This window comes from Mercenaria mercenaria, chromosome 3 (genome assembly GCF_021730395.1).
Source record: "Mercenaria mercenaria strain notata chromosome 3, MADL_Memer_1, whole genome shotgun sequence".
Classification (NCBI taxonomy): Eukaryota; Metazoa; Mollusca; class Bivalvia; order Venerida; family Veneridae; genus Mercenaria; species Mercenaria mercenaria.
Genome location: NC_069363.1, coordinates 66,690,992 through 66,709,121, shown reverse-complemented (window position 1 = coordinate 66,709,121; position 18,130 = coordinate 66,690,992). Strand labels below are relative to the sequence as shown.

At 35.3% G+C, this 18,130-nt stretch overlaps 1 protein-coding gene across 4 annotated transcripts in view; it reads right to left on the bottom strand.

The window, feature by feature from the left end:
- LOC123525710 (uncharacterized) overlaps positions 1 to 18,130 on the bottom strand; it is an 82,913-nt gene that overhangs the window by 15,167 nt on the left and 49,616 nt on the right. For 2 of the 4 annotated variants that reach the window (XM_053538827.1, XM_053538824.1), the window contains exons 22-29: positions 15,613 to 15,692; positions 13,049 to 13,243; positions 11,279 to 11,412; positions 6,346 to 6,402; positions 5,025 to 5,109; positions 4,418 to 4,615; positions 3,860 to 3,997; positions 3,267 to 3,370 (exon numbers count right to left, since the gene is read on the bottom strand). In XM_053538827.1, the coding sequence (XP_053394802.1) occupies positions 3,267 to 3,370; positions 3,860 to 3,997; positions 4,418 to 4,615; positions 5,025 to 5,109; positions 6,346 to 6,402; positions 11,279 to 11,412; positions 13,049 to 13,243; positions 15,613 to 15,692 (991 nt within the window). The remainder of the gene's footprint in view (positions 1 to 3,266; positions 3,371 to 3,859; positions 3,998 to 4,417; positions 4,616 to 5,024; positions 5,110 to 6,345; positions 6,403 to 11,278; positions 11,413 to 13,048; positions 13,244 to 15,612; positions 15,693 to 18,130) is intronic. The other 2 variants (XM_053538825.1, XM_053538826.1) reach the window with 2 other exon arrangements.

Genomic DNA, 18,130 nt, shown 5'->3' with positions numbered 1-18,130 from the left:
TATCAGCATTTTACTCAGTTTTCAAAAAAATCCTTATTTTTTTCTGGTGGTGTTAGCAAATTTGCCATAAATTATTGATTATGCAATTAATTGTAGTATTTCTTGATGTATTTACAACAGAATATATCTTTTTATAACACAATGGTAATTTTAATGTTTTAAATTCTACAACTTATTTGTGATGAAAAGTCAAATCTAAATCCACGGGAATACGAGAAACTCTTGGTCTATTTCTGCGGGTGAGGGTGGTATCCAATTCAGGAACAAAATAATTAAATAGGATAATTTCAGTAATATTTTATGACTCCATCTGAAAGACAAGTGAATTTCTACAAAATAACACCCAAATGCTGTTTATGAAATGGTAAATCTGTTACTGGGAATGAAAACAACCCCTTAGGCCCCCGAGAATATGAGAAAACAGGATAATTTTACATTGAAATTAAGTCTTTTGCAAAAGGGAATTATGGGTAAAATAACAAGAGCTGTCTGTAAGACAGCATGCTCCACTATTCGGCGATTGGACAGTAAAATGAATTTATGTCTCAATAAGTGACCTCTACTTTGAAAGAAAGTTTCAAGTCACTATCTTATACTGTACTAAAGATATATCCAGAAAGCGAAGATTGCCAAAAACTTTAAGTATGAAAGGGGCATAGTTCTGCCAAAAATACAATTAGAGTTATGGGGATTATAACCACACATGCAGATGATGATTATAAAGAAATATTTTTAATTTCAAGTCGTTATCTTTTAAAGTACCAAAGAAAAAATTTAACATGAAAACTAGAGATGCTTTTGAGAAAAGCGCATGTCTCCCACAACTGCCCCTATGAAAAATGTCTAGTTTCTCTAGATGGTTTAGACGAGTGGATCCAATTAGATGGTCTGGACGAGTGGATCCAATCAGTAATTCAAGGGCCATAATTCAAAAGTGCCTGGGCGGATTTGGCTAGTTATCGAACTTGGCTGAGGTCTTATGGTCAAACACATTTTGTTCAAGATTGGTGAAGATCGGATGAGAAATGTTCGACTTAGAGTGCGGACAAGAGTAAAAAGGCCGATTTTTGGTAATTCAAGGGCCATAACTCCAATATGCCTGGACCAATTTGGCTAGTTATCGAACTTGGCCGAGGTCTTATGGTCAAACACATTTTGTTTAAGTTTGGTGAAAATCGGATGAGAAATGTTCGACTTAGAGTGCGGACAAGAGTAAAAAGGCAGATTTTTGTAATTCAAGGGCCATAACTCCAATATGCCTGGACCAATTTGGCTAGTTATCGAACTTGGCCGAGGTCTTATGGTCAAACACATTTTGTTTAAGTTTGGAGAAAATCGGATGAGAAATGTTCGACAAGCTTTGTGACAGACAGACAGACACACAGACAGACTGGAGTAAATCAATATGTCTCCCACACCACTGTGTGGTGGGAGACATAATAATTCCAAGTATAACAACTTGGTGACCTTGACCTTGGGTATAATGGGCCCAGCCCCTGCACATACTTTATTTGTATGCTGGACAATGTTTATGTGAAGTTACAGTAAGATATAAGCAATAGTAACAAAGATATGACAGAAAAACAAAGGTTGCCGAAAAACTTTAACCTTAAAAATAATCTAAGTATAACACCTTGGTGACCTTGACCTTGGGTATAATGGGCCCAGCCCCTGCACATACTTTGTTTGCATGCTGAACAATGTTACTGTGAAGTTACAGTTAGATATAAGCAAAAGTAACAAAGAAAAACAAAGGTTGCCGAAAAACTTTAACCAAGAAAGCTCATGCCGACGCCGGGGCGAGTAGAATAGCACCTCTATTCTACGAATAGTGGAGCTAAAAATCAATGTCAAATATTACCTTGACTTTGGCAATTTTCATTTACAGTCTTTTATTAAGACATTTTTTATACTGGTAATATACAATTATTGCTTTTAAGTGAGGCTGATATGACGATCTGTCAATCTGAGGAAAGTGACATAGACCTAGGGTGAAGCTAGAAGTCAATGCCACTTTTCTGTGGTTGATAAATCCTCATATTGACTGAACATTAAAGGCAACAAATATTTACTACTAAATCCATCAACTCAAAGGTTATTTGTGGAAAGGGTTGCAAATACTTGCAGCAGTTGTTTTTTTCTTGTGTTATGGTCATAAATGGTGTACAATGTCACATTTTAAAATGCCATAATATTATGACATCACACTTGTAGGTCAGTAGGAGTCAACATGACTTTTTTCACTAATCATGTGGCTGTGTTCAGACCAATGGAAATGACTATAATGCAAGCAAAAACTTACCCACATAACTTATTCTATAAATAACTAGCTTTTCATGAAATTTGCAGCAAGATGTTGAATAGATTACTAGATAACTTAGTGGTCAACTATATTTATATTGCACTAGTTAAGCCAGTTACCGTATGAACACATGCCTTTTTTTCATTTTAAGACATTTATTCAAGCTAGAAACTTATCATGTCTCTAAACAAGATAACCAGAATATTGATAGCAATAGCATGTGGTTAACTAGATATCCAGTCACTTAGTTAAAATGTGGCAGATATATACCACCCTGATATTTAGTTTGATGATTAACTTATAGCAGAAACACATACTGTCATAGTATACAGAGGGGCTCTTCCCCTGGAAAATTTTGAAATACAGGTATGAAATGGTGGCCTCTGGTGCGTTTCTGGGTCTAAATTTTGAGAAAAAATTATTCTTTTGCCAAAATAGTAGGGTGCATCTTTGATGAGTATAGGTCACTTCTCAGCCAACGGGGGGGGCACGAGCTCCCTCAACCCGGCCTTGGAGCTGGGCCTGTACACTGGCAACCAAATGGTGACCCCAGATGTCTTGACTGGCAGATTCTGTGCTTGAATCAGTGTGCCCATATGATTTGGTAGGAATATAGGTACCTTGATATGAGGCAATGTATTGCAGGAGGCACCAAATGGCTCCAGAAACTGTCAGCAACACATCAAGAGTCCATCATCTGCAAATATAACTACTGAAAAGGCTGTTTATTTTTTTTTCCTTTTTATGTCAGGCAAAAAAGTAGAAGTAGGAGGTTTTCATCGAAAAGTAGGAAAAAGTAGGAGGCATTTAAAAAAGTAGGAAAATGTAGGAAAAAGTAGGAATGCCGGAAGGCCTGCCTAAACATATGCCATCATAGGATGCAGTCTGATAATTTACACAGTGCAAAGCTCACATTACACCTGAACATCTTGTGACCAGTTTGACCTGTATACAGAAACTTTACCTGTAAAGCTTGCAGTAGTGATCTGAGTTTTGTTGTATCTCCTGTTTAGTTACTGCTGCCAGTTTCTGCATGTATGCCTCCTCTGACAGGCTGAAGTCACCAATCTGAAATGTACCGAAGGTATATCTACCTTGTTATTGTCATTCATTTTACAGCTGCAGACAAAACCATGCATATTCTTATTTCAGAAGCATATTGTGAAATACAGTGTATATGTAGTATCATTTTTTTACATCATATGACTTAATAAACTGCACTGAATGCAATCAATATCAGCATTTAGCATCATAAAGCATTTGTGGACTTTCAATTTTCTATGCTGATTATAGTCACTTTGGCAGACTACTTATTTTCTCTTTGGTACCAAAACTTAAAATGTTCACTGATGCTACTTGTGTGAATATTTCTATATAGACTCGTGAATTTACAATTGAATTTTGTTATGTCACACTATATAGTTATTGATATAGTTTAATGTTTGCCCTGCATATTTCAACTTTATTTATTTTGACACAAAGATTTTTCTGTGGCTGTAGGTTTTTGCAAGGGCCTATAATTTATCTAATTATATCTATATATCTAAATAGACTTGCAGTTTTCCAGGCTTTAACCAATTCAAAGATGCCATCTTCATTATCAGACATCTTGAAGAACACGTCCAGGTCACTGACTGTAGCCTTCAGTCGATCTAACTCCCCAGCTCTCATCAACAAAAACGGTAACTCTTCAACCTTGTGTACAGAAACAATACATTTACAATCAAGCTACTGATCATATTTTATGCCATTATATACTTATTAATATGTAAAATATGGGGACAGAAGTACTCATATCAACTGAGACCAATTCAAGCACACATTTACTTCCTGCATTTACATCTTTCTCATAATTCTACTTACACTTTATGTAAGTATAACAAATCTAAGTAGTTTTGTAATTAAATTATGCTACATTTTTTTACAGGAGAGAGGTCTACAAGTCCTTCTCTATCCAACTGAAATACAACATACCGTGTATAAATACTGAAATGATATTCTTAAAACTGTTGGCTTTACAGAATAACAGTTTTAATTAGAATTTAAAGCTTATCGTCATGAAAATATCTATTTTAAACTATACTCTATTTTTCTGCATAAAAACAACCCACAAACCTTTCTGGCACTAAGTTCCCTCATTTCAAAGAAGTCAGCAAGTTTCAGGTAAAATTTTTTCTTTTCTTCTTTTGTACTGAGGTATTTCTTCTCAACGGCTTGCCTCAAATGGTCATGGAAGAAATTGAGAATACCATCACGGTTCACCAGGTTCTCATATAAGGAGAGATAGAATGGTGACCACACTGCACTTTTCACCTGATAAAAAACAGAAACAAATGGTAAAATAACTGTTTAAACAATCATTTACTTTAGTTATCATACGGCATGTTGGATAGCTCAGTGGTAAGAGCACAAGAAATATATCAAAAGGTTGTGAATTTGATCCTTTTGCATTTCACAGTTATTTGATAGAAGTCAGGTTCAGTTGAACACAACCAGAATCGTAATGTTGAATTTGACTAAAACAGAGGGAGAAAACATACAGATAAAGAAGGATTTTTCACAGTATTTGCAAAAGTTCTTGGAGATAGCTGGGAATTTTGAGATAAGACTGTGTCTGAGACACCAGTTTCAACTGTATGTCCAGAATGTGTGTGAAAATCCAAGCCTGCTACCTTAAACAGTATCTTCAATTTTTATAAACTGAATAAAGAAAATACATTACATCAAGGAATTCAGTTAATTCAGCTTCTGACATGCCACGATTAGAACACCACAAGGCAGTGGTAGCATCTCGTACCAGGTCCGGTCTGTAAACACAGATACAGAAATAATACATGAGCTAACGCATATAAACAATTAATACTAGAGGAAGAGAAAGATGTGAAAACTAGACAAAAGTATATTAGTGAAACAGAATCGTACTCATCATCTAGATACAACACAACTTTGTCTGCTCCAACTAAGACTGCCATAATACTAATCCTGCAGTTCTTGCTATATGATACTAACTGTTCTAACTCGTATTAAAGTGACTCACCCTCAGTTTGGGTGAACATATACATTTCCACCAAGTTTGGCATAGAATGTATATATGGCACTACAAAATGATAAAGTGGGTGAAAATAAAAGTTAGATATTAGTAAAACTGCAAGAAGAATGTACCTTTTCTGCATTATTTCAAAATGGTTTTAATATTACCTTCTACACAATATTCTTGGTTCTTAAATTATAAGACTATTTTGCAAAAATCTTATGTCTATAAGTTTGTACCACTAGTCGCTTGCAGAATACTCACTTTTTATGGATCTTTGAGAGAAATTATTTTTCGCCTAAAATGTGTGGATTAGCCCCTTTAAATATGGCTTGACATTATCCAACAGTACCAGCTATATGATTACTTATAACTCAGAGATCACTGTATGACTTGAACTAATCCTGCTGTTACAAATATATGAAATATATCACTATATCACACATTCATAGAACTTTTAAACCATATCTCAAGTCAAAACAAGTATACTATAGCCTAAATAATGCTTGAATATACAAAAGGTGCATGTCTAACCAGATATTTTAAGCCAGTCAATCAAAATTCGAGCAAACAAAGTTGGACTGTCAAGACAGAACTTAAAGCTGTTAATATAAAGATACAGCACCCTATTTGTTAACACACCGTGCTACAACAATTACTCAGAGTTTTTAACTACATTTTCTTATGCTAATTAGTAAGATCAAAAGTTTATAAATGAAAAAAAACAGAAAAAACTGTTCTCTATTATGACTTTAAGAACTGAAATCAGTACCAAAGTTACAACAAGGAATTTGTTAGGCTTTTAACAGAAGTATTCTGTATCTTCCCCATGCCTGCAGTGAATTATAAAATTACTACATTTTAAGCCCATTCCAAAGTTTGTATGAATCTACCATTTGTAATTAATAGCTTGTTATGAACTTCAGAGTATAAACTGTGAGTTTGGTACTCATTTTAGGTCAGTGTAAGTCTGAGTTAGAAACAGGTTTTTGATGTTAATACAAAGTCTTACCGTGATAGGGTGATAGGATACTCGTTACAGGTGAAATTTAACACATCAATTACACTACTACAACAAAAAACAACAGTTAGTACAACACAAAAATCCAGATTACAATCTCTGTTAAATCTCAAACTCTCAATGCCTTTTTTTCAATTTTTCCTGGTCAGTGGTCACCTTTTATAATTCTGCACAAGACTTTTCCCATCTAGCCCCAGTACAGTAGTTCTCATACTTACATCACATTATGTGCTGTAGCCCTAATACAAAACTGTCATTTGATTTTTTATCTTTTATTATTGAAATATACATTATAAGAATTTTTGTTTGTCCTTTACAAGATAGCTGCAACATTTATAGGCTTCCAATAACTGGAGATTACAAACATGTATACAGATCAGATTATAAGAAAACAGTCCAAGTTTTTTCCAGTACAGGTCTGACACTACTGGTGACATCAGACAGATAAATTTAAAATAATGCAAACATTTATTAATTCATTTTGGTATTTCTGGTATTTGAATTGCATTGCAGTGCACATTGGGAGAGACCTTATAATGACTGGTTCATGAGAAGATGTTGTTTAATTTTTTTCTATCTTCAGTTCTTGCAGCCCGTAAAGGCCTAAAGCAGAACCATTGCAAAAGATTGAGAGAAGACCTTGCTAGGATGCTACAGACCAAGTTTGGAATAATTCTGACTAGTTTCACAGATGTTTAATGTGAATTGTGGATGATGGATGACAGACGATGGATGCCAGACCATCTGAGTCACCTTGAACTGTTCAGGTGAGCTAGAAGCCAGGAACAAAACTTCACATGCTGAATAACATTCCTGCATTCCTTTAATGTTTGATGATTCCAGGTGAAGTACTTTTTGAGGTAGGTAAGACACACATTTTGGACTGATGAACCAACTGTAGATCAAAGTTTTTTTTCCCCAACATTTTTTTTTGTGTGTAAGGGAAGGGGAACAATAAAATGTAAATATTGTCAGGATTCAATTTTTGGTTTTATCAGTTGTGCAAGGACTACTTCACAATCTCTGAAATTCTGTCTTTGAACAAATGCATTATAACAACTATTCTAGAAATCAAACATGACCTGTAAACTGTCTAAAATATTCTCTTGTTATTTTCTTGGAAGATGTTAAATTTAAAATGAAGTTTACTTTTTTGAAAACAGTTTCATCAGCATCATTGTATATGTGTGAATTGTCTGAGCACTATGCACTGGGGCTATGCTTAAGATTTCAAATGATTTTTTCTCATTTCAAACCCCTTCAGTATAAAAAAAAAAAAAGTAAACTACATTTGTGAAATAACAGACTAGTTTGAGATTTGAGACGGAAACTTTTGGAGACTGAACTGCATTTTAATTTTTTTTTTTATAATGAGATACAGTCAGAAAGCCATTCTGGCAAGAAAAGTTACATTTTTTGAACCCATGAATAAATAAAAAGTTTGTTCAGGTAGGCACTAGATGATTTCTGTATAAATTCGTACTATTGTTTGCAATATTCCACATTCCTCAGATATAATGTAGCTGAACGTGCAAACTTCTTTCTGTAAACAAGAGACTTCTTTTGAAAAAGTGTATGCCCCCCATAATATCTGGGTAAACGTTTGGTCAAATTTGTTATAACCTTTATATTATTGACCTGACAGGGAAAAAATGCTTCTGACCTTTGACTTCCAAGCGTGACCTTGATCTTTTAAGCATGACAATTTGTCTCATTATGGGAAACTACTATGCCAAAAAATATCAAAATCTCTTGATGGATGGCAGAGTTATGGTCTGCACAGCAAAATAAAACTATAAAATTTTGACCTCCAAGTGTAACCTTGACCTTTGAGTTAGAGATCTGTTAGGCATGACACATTGTCTCATTATGGGGAACATCTGCATCAAGTAATATTAAAATCCCTTCATAGGTGACAAAGTTACAGACCGGACATGAAACTGTGACAAATGAATGAAGGAATGGATGGACAGACAGATAGACACTCCAATTACTATATGCCATCCCATAAGGGAGTAGGGGTGTGATAAAAATGGAGAATGTCTATATTGCCTATGGAGAAAATGTAATTTGCTGACAGTTGTTATGGTTCCACTACCTAAAATGATAACCAATAAGTACTAGCTGTAAAAGCACATATTTTCGCTGGGTCAAAATTTCGCGAATTTGAAATTTTGAGTATAATTGCGAGGTTTAGTATTTGCAAAATTGTAAAAATGATATCATACTTGAATTTGAGTTATACTAATGGTGAATATTTATGAAATGTTTCAAGTCAGAAATTAAAATGCAGTTCAAGTCCTTAACCCTTAGCCTGCTGGCGGCAGATGATTCTGCCTTTGCAACCAGTGCAGACCAAGATCAGCCTGCACATCCGTGCAGTCTGATCATGGTCTGCACTGTTCGCTATTCAGTCAGTAAATTTTCAGTGTAAACCCCTTTGAATAATAAATGGTACTGTCCAAATTGAAAGATGGACCAGTCCATTATAGAAATATAGCAGGGTAAGGGTTAATTTTCCAATATAGTAGTATATGTTGACACATTCACAGTGCTGCCACTTCAAATGTTCAGCATTAGGTATTTGAAACTGGCTTGCCAGTATACCTCTCCAACACTTTTAACAGCAGTACTATGTTACAATTTTAGAATTTTGTCTAATGTTAATAAAAAGTATATTAAAACATACATTAGATAGCTGTGGTTAAAGAACTCACAATGCAACACAACAAATAAGAAACTGTTTAGTGAAAACATGCAAAATAACTTTAACTAGAAATAAAATAACATCAAAACATAAGTGCAGTGCAAGATAAAAACAGACTTTATTGTTAGTACAGAAATATTAGAAAACTATTCTGAAAACATTGTCTATTCAAGCAATTTTATGACCCTAAAAACATGTCAAACATGGAAATACCTGTCATAGCCAGGCAAACATAATGGTAAGAGGGCCATTGTGGCCCTATTTCGCTCAACTGACTGAATTTGTACACAATTTCTTGACAGAGGATCTCAACACGATCCTACAGGTCAAATATCTAAGCTCTTGGTTCAACAGATTCTGACAAGAAGATTTTTCAAAGTACCTGTATCTCTGTAAGTCTTTCTTAAAACAAATGACTCCTGGGCAGGGTAAATTTTAATCCAAGAAGCATGATTTGAACAAACTTGTAAGAGGAACACTACACAATGCTAAAAGCCAAGTATATAAGCTCCAGGGATTAAGGTTTTAAGGCAAGAATATTTTTCTAGTGTTTCCTATTAAGTCTATGAATACAACTGAACATTGGGCAGGGCCAATTTTGTCCCAGGGGGGCATGATTTGAACAAACTTCATACATGTCAAATTTCCAAGCTTGGCATTACCGTTTAGACAAGAAGATTTTTAAGGTTTTTCCTATATAAGTCTATGTAAAATTATGAAACTCAGAATGCGGCCAAAGGTATATACCAAATATATAAGCTTTGGGCCTTGCAGTTTTGGATAAGAAGACTTTTAATTGCTTTCCTTTTGGCTGCAATGGCAACCAAATTCAACACTGAACAGAATTATTTGAACAACTTTGGTAGGGGATCATCCAAGGCAACCAGACCAAGTTTCATCCCCTGGCAGTCATGGTTGTAAAGGAAACAAACTGAATTAAAGAAATTTTCTACAGTCACTTAAGAAACACTGCTGTGAAATTATTTTTAAACTGGGCAAGCTGTTCCCAAGAAGAAGATAAATAGTTTTACCATCTGTTTGCCATGGCAACCAGCATTCTACTTGAATGACCTAGATTGGAAAGAATCTGAAAGGGGACCACCTAAGAAACGTTCCTGTGAAGTCTGGCTGAAATTGGCTTCATAGTTTCTCTTTACAGAAGTTGTGGATGACAGATTACTGACATTCATCAATCCTAAAAGCCATGAGTACTTTGTGCTCAGGTGAACCAAACATGTGACAAAAATAAGTATAGCAAGTAAAAATAAATTCCTTTCAGTGGTTTTAATGTCATTCTCTTTAATATTGAAGATGTAGTACAATTAGAAAAAGAGACAATTTTGTATTAAGTAGATAGTCAGAGTTATGGAACATGTCATGTCAACTTGCTGCATCAGCCTAAAGGTTTATATGGAGTTCAAATGAAAAACCTTCATTGATTTCAGAGCTATTTATGGAAAACAATATTTTTTAATATTTTCCAAAGACAACAGCCTGATTTCAGGTCCAAAAGGAGGAATAATTTTGGAAAAAATAAAAGATTTTACTTGATGTCTTGATATGTATAAATATATTCTGATCCCAGATTTATGTAAAGTTCCAATCCAATTTATGCATATGTTTAAGAAATATTGAAGGAAAGTGTGTTTAAGGGACATTTTCAAAATGCAAAAAGGGAAATACTTTTGTCAAAACTAAAGTCAGAGTTATTGAACATGCTATGTAAACTTGCCTTATGAGCCTTACAACATGTTTTGAAGATACAATGTGATGCCTTTTTTTTGGTTTCAGAGATATTCATAGAAAACAATTTTGACACCTTTTCCAATCCAAAATTGGAAAAAATGTGTTAAAATAAAAGGCAGAGTTATGGAACATGATGTGTTCTCAAACATAATGATCTAACAGGCTTGTGTGAAATTTTTCATGTGAAAAGGAGAAATAATTAAGTCAAAACGGAAGTCAGTTATTAAACCAGGTATTTGAACTTGTCTTATGATCCTGCAAATATATTATGTAAGTTTCAACATAAATTTGAATGGGTTACATAGTGTGGACAGGATGGGCCAAAGTGATTCCTATATAGCCCCCCTAACAAAGTTTGTAGAGGGTATCTAAAACAGAATGATTATCCTTCACACCAGATTTTAGCTTTTATTATATCTAACTTGGATACAGAAATATTTTACAGATGTTATAAAAAAAATAACATTTTACCTTGAGTTGCTTCCCTGTTCAAAGTCTTGTTCGAGTCTCTCAAGGATCTTGGCAAACAAATCATCAGGGCTGTTTGCTGTCAGATACTCTCTTATCTTGTCTGTCAATGTGCGGAATGAGCCATACATACGAACCTTTAGAATCAAAAATACTTTTTACAATTACAACAAGAGCCCCACATAATGAGTCAAAATATGCCAGGGCATTAAGTTAACAACAATTACTCTGGAGGTGGGGGAGGCAGTGCACTGTGGATGTGGGATACTAGGACAAGGGAGAGGGGAGGGGAGGCTGGAGGTATTGAGCAAAGCAGGGGTGGGATATGAATGAGTGATGCTAAAAAGATACAATATTAAGAATCTGAACCGAAAGTAAAAACAAACAAGAGCTGTCCATAAGACAGCACACTTGACTTTTCTCAGTGCTTGACTCTGAATTAGAGCTTTGCAAGTTTTGTTTTGTTTGTTTTGGGTTTAATGCCGTTTTTCAACAGTATTTCAGTTATGTAACAGCGGGCAGTTAACCTAAGCAGTGTTCCTGGATTCTGTACCAGTACAAACCTGTTCTCCACAAGTAACTGCCAACTTCTCCACATAAATTATCCGAGGTGGAGGACAAATTATTTGAAACACAATGTCTTTTATCAAATCGTCATGGAGAACATACGCCTCACCCAGGGCTCGAACTCACGACCCGTAGATCTTCGCTTTCCCTATTGAGTTAAGCGGGCAGGCTAGTAAAAACTTTATAAAAATTATAAGTTAAAAAGAGGCATAACCCTATCAAAATTCAAATCACAGTTATGAGGATTGTTTCTCCTGGTGCAGACTTTGATAGTAAATAACTAGCTTTGATAATAACAGAGATATTTGACTTTATTAAAAACTTTAAACAATGGCGATGCCAACGCCGGGGCAAGAGCAATAGCTCTACTTTTTCTTCAAGAAGTCGAGCTAAAAATGAAACAAGCGAGCAATGATGACCCTAGATCGCTCACCTGAGTTACACCGCTTGCTTGAACAGTTTTGACAGATGGTTATAAAAGGAAGATGTCTGTGAATTTTTTTGAAATAGCGTCTGTATTTTCTGACAAGTACATTTTAAAAATATTAAGTTAGAAAGCCATAGCTATTTTACTTTATGACACAAGAGTCTAGAAACCATTTCAGTCTTCAGGTTACTGTGACCTTGATGTTTACCTACTGACCTCATAAATCCTCCTCAAGTAGTGCATGGTTATAATGTTAAGTTTTAAATCTGTAGTTAATATACTTTGTGACTCAAAGCATGGCTATAAAACAATTATCAGAAATAAAGTCAGGTCACAGCAGCCTTGACCTTTGATCATTTGACCCTAAAATCAATCCCAATCTTCCTCTGGTAATACTTAGTAACTGTTAAGTTGAAAGCCATAGCTTTATATATTATGACATAGAGTCCAGAAATCATTTTCAGTCTCCAGGTCACTGTGACCTTGACCTTTGATCTATTGGCCAAAAACAAACATTAGGGTTCTTCCTCACTCACTTGGTCCAATACACTGACATTGCAGAACTTTGCTTACTAATGTATTATGATTTAACAAATCAAATTTGGGGTAATTGAAAGATAAGCATAAAAGGCCTTGAACAAAGCTCACACAACACATAATTTCAAACATAGACTTCAGCAAATCTAACCTGACCCAAACTTTACAGACTTTCACTATCAAATTGACTTTTACTACCGAAAGGAATGTAATGGTTCAAGTAACCATTAAAATGTAAATACCTCATCTAGAAGTGACTTCAGGTACAAGGCATTTGACGTCTGCTTGGCACTGACAATCATATCTTTCTGGTCCTGGTTCAACGTTTTGCCATATATCCCTTCCAGGTAGTCAGTGATGATTAGAGCCTTCTGAGAGTCATCAAGAGGCTCAACCTTCATACTGGGCCAGCCGTGATCTTTACATGCATTCATTGCCTGAAAATATATTTTTCTTTACATTAAAAAAATGGAACATTTCTCAATTCAGTTTTTGATATATCAATGGCACAACAGAAGAAAAGGGAAGAGCTGTAAATATACAGATTAAGCTTTAAGTGAACTTTTTACCCCAGTATAAAACTGTAATCGAGACAGGACATTCTGCATGTTATACGACAATTAAGAACTTATCAGTCTTACATGGCCTTAATTTGTTTCCAAATGAAGAATAAGTTTTATGTAACAGAGCTCAAAAATAACCATTCACACCAAATTATGTACAACAAGAGGACCATGATGGTCCTGAATCGCTCACCTCTTCCCACATGACCCAGTTTTGAGTATGAAGTCATTATTTGACATAGTGACCTAGTTTTTGAGCTCATGTGACCCAGTTTTGAACTTGACCTAGATATTATCAAGATAAAAATTCTGACCAATTTTCATGAAGATCCATTGAAAAATATGGTCTCTACAAAGGTCACAAGGTTTTTCTATTATTTGACCTATTGACCTAGTTTTCGAAGAAACGTGACCCTGTTTTGAACTTTACCTAGATATCATCAAGGTGAACATTCTCACTAACTTTCATGAAGATCTCATGAAAAATATGGCCTCTAGAGAGGTCACAAGGTTTTTCTATTTTTATACCTACTGGCCTAGTTTTTGACCGCACGTGAACCAGTTTCGAAACTGACCTAGATATCGTCAAGGTGAACATTCAGATCAATTTTCATGAAGATCCATTGAAAAATATGGCCTCTAGAGTGGTCAAAAGATTTTAATAATTTTAGACCTACTGACCTAGTTTTTGACCGCAGTTGACCCAGTTTCAAACTTGACCTAGATATCATCATGAACATTCAGACCAACTTTCATACAGATCCCATGAAAAGTATGGCCTCTAGAGAGGTCACAAGGTTTTTTTATTATTTGACCTACTGACCTAGTTTTTTAAGGCATGTGACCCAGTTTCAAACCTGACCTAGATATCATCAAGGTGAACATTCTGACCAATTTTAATGGAGATCCATTCATAAGTATGGCCTCTAGAGAGGTCACAAGGTTTTTCTATTTTTAGACCTGCTGACCTAGTTTTTGTCCGCACATGACCCTATTTCAAACTTGACCTAGATATCAACAAGATGAACATTCAGACCAATTTTCATACAGATCCCATGAAAAATATGGCCTTTAGAGAGGTCACAAGGTTTTTCTATTATTTGACCTACTGACCTAGTTTTTGATGGCATATGATCCACTTTCGAACTTGACCTAGATATCATCAAGATGAACATTCAGACCAACTTTCATACAGATTCCATGAAAAATATGGCCTCTAGAGAGGTCACAAGGTTTTTCTATTATATGACCTACTGACCTAGTTTTTGAAGGCATATGACCCACTTTCGAACTTGACCTAGATATCATCAAGGTGAACATTCTGACCAATTTTTAAGAAGATCTCAAGAAATATATGGCCTCTAGAGAGGTCACAAGGTTTTTCTATTTTTAGACCTACTGACCTAGTTTTTAACCGCACGTGACCCAGTTTCCAACTTGACCTAGATAACATCAAGATGAACATTCAGACCAACTTTAATACAGATCCCATGAAAATTATGGCCTTAAGAGAGGTCACAAGGTTTTTCTATTATTTGACCTACTGACCTAGTTTTTGTCGGCACGTGACCCAGTTTCGAACTTGACCTAGATATCATCAAGGTGAACGTTCTGACTAATTTTCATGAAGATCTTGTGAAATATTTGGCCTCTAGAGAGGTCACAAGGTTTTTCTATTTTTAGACCTACTGACCTAGTTTTTGATGGCAAGTGACCCAGTTTCGAACTTGACCTAGATATCATCAAGGTGAACATTCTGACTAATTTTCATGAAGATCTTGTGAAATATATAGCCTCTAGAGAGGTCACAAGGTTTTTCTATTTTTAGACCTACTGACCTAGTTTTTGAAGGCACGTGACCAAGTTTCGAACTTGACCTAGATATTATCAAGATGAACATTCTGACCAACTTTCATAAAGATCCAATGAAAAATGTGACCTCTAGAGTGGTCACAAGCAAAAGTTTACGGACGCACGCACGCACGGACGCATGCAAGGACGGGCGACGGACACCGCGCGATCACAAAAGCTCACCTTGTCACTTTGTGACAGGTGAGCTAAAAAACTATCAGTATTTTGTACAAGTCTCAATATTGTTAAAGTGACTGTTATAATACATGTATTTGAAATTTTACAGACAGAATACATGGGTATCTCTTGTTTGGTGAGATTCGATCACTGATACTACAATGAAATCCCTGTATATTAATACTTTCACAAAATTTATTCTGTAAGATAATTACCCTTCCTGGAAGTGTTGACAGAAGCAGGAACACACTGGGTGGCAGCTCAGCAGGTACCCACAACAAGTCATGCTCAGGTCCTAATCAACAATCAAACACTCAATTAACTTTATACTCATAAATGAAATCAAAGCAAGAATTTGAGGTGTTTTATTAGAAACCACTAATATGAACAGCATATTAAAATTTTGTACATGAATTTCGTTTTAAGTTTGGGTGTAACAAACAGCACTTTTGTGTGGTCTCAGATTTCACACAGCTGTAACTTCAACAGAAATTTGTTTGTTCAATGTCACAATGACATAATTACAGGTCATATGGCAACTTTCCAGCTTTTTACAGTGGAGGAAGACCCCATGTGCTCCTCCATGCATTATTTCATCACGGGCAGGCACCTGGTCAGAACCACGGACCTTCTGTAAGCCAGCTGGGTGACTTCCTCAAATAAAGAATTCAAAGCCCCAAGTGAGGCTCAAACCCCCATCAGTATGGGTCAAGTGATTTGAAGTAAGTGACTTCCAACAGAAATTGTTCAATCAGAACATTAAAATAATAAAGACTATAACTGATCTAGAAACAGAACAAACTGAAACTTTATAAATCAGTTTGTCTGAATGTTAGCACAACTTTAACAAATCAGTTTGGTACTGATTACTGTGTAATTAACAATTTCTTTTCCCATAAAATTTCCTGATTTGGGCCAAAACGGGATATGACTGAATTTCAAATTGTACAAAAAACAAAATAGAAATTTTAACTGTTTGTTTAAATGTAATTTTGTGAATTGACTAAAATCCATGACATTTATACTCTGGTTTAAAATTGACCATAACACAAGTTCATGCGGGAACCAGTAGTGCAGTGAACAGCAGGTCAGATCACAATGCTAGTGACCCAGGTTCAAATTGCAGTTTCCAACAGTATGACTTGCCTGGTGTACTGAATAACACACTGGCGCCAGTACTGAATAACACACTGGCGCCAGTACTGAATAACACACTGGCGCCAGATCAGAAAGAAAACGCCTCTGTACATGTTATACCCTACCCCTAGGTATTCTTTAAGAACCATGGTCATGAACGGGAAAATATACTAACCCGTTTCAATCGTATATTTCTCAACTTATACGCGCAGTTCAGTGAATGGGTACCTAGTATATTGAACAAGCGATAATTTATCTTCCATCGTGCACCAGTCACCTTGTCTCAATATTCCATATTGCTGAGATTATCAACATATTTTATGCTTTCGTCAACGTTACAGAAAAAACTTGCTTGACCTTCCCTAATGAACATCCGGTCTAGAGGTCACAGCAGTGTGCACATGTTTGGCAAAATGTAAATGAACAAAAACAGAATTTAACAAGAGCTGTCCGTAAGACAGCCAAGCTCGACTATTTGAAATATTGTCCCAGAAGCAGGAAAATATTACCCAAAAAGGTTAAATATCAAAAGAGTTTTAAGTTCAGAAAGGGGGAATAAACTGACCAAAATGCATATCAGTTATGGGACTTGCTGCTATCAACTAGTTTTATAACCCCGAAGGCACATGTGAAGTTTCAATTCAATAACTGCATTAGTTTTGGAGATAGAAACTTGCATGTAAAACTTTAACCTGAATTTTCAAAGTCCAAAAGGGGGCATAATTTGCCCAAAATACATGCCAGAGTTATGGGACTTGATCCAGTGAGGTTAGTAATTGATCTAGAAAAAGAAAAAATAAGTTTCAAATCTATATGCCTTTTAGTAATAGCTGTATGTACTTGCACGCAAAACTTTAACCAGAATTTGCTATATCCAAAAGGGGACATAATTTGGCCAAAATGAAGGTCAGAGTTATGGGACTTGCTGCTATCAACTAGTTTTATAACCCCGAAGACACATGTGAAGTTTCAAATCAATATCTGCATTAGTTTTGGAGATAATAACTTGCATGTAAAACTTTAACCAAAATTTTCTAAGTCTAAAAGGGGGCATAATTTGATCAAAAAACATGTCAGAGTTATGGGACTTGACCCAGTGAGGTAGGTAATTGATCTAGAAAAAGAAAAAATAAGTTTCAAATCTATATGCCTTTTAGAAATAGCTGTAAGTAAGTAAGTAAGTAAGTAAGTAAGTAAACTTTATTATAGTGACATCGTGTTATGTACAATACCAATACATATAAATTTACAATTTACAACACCCGGCCACGTTGGGCCTATAAGTCACTTTAAATTTTAAAGTTTCGAAAATCAGTGTACATGATGATAAATACCAGTAGATAATTTAACATGCGAAAAAGTGGAAATTTATCAACAGGAAAAATTGCATTATGTCATTATGTGATAAATGTTTTAATAGTATTCACAACTATAAAGCTGTATGTACTTGCACGCAAAACTTTAACCAGAATTTTCTAAGTCCAAAAGGGGGCATAATTTGGCCAAAATGAAGGTCAGAGTTATGGGACTTGCTGCTATCAACTAGATTTATAACCCCAAAGACACATGTGAAGTTTCAAATCAGTATCTGCATTA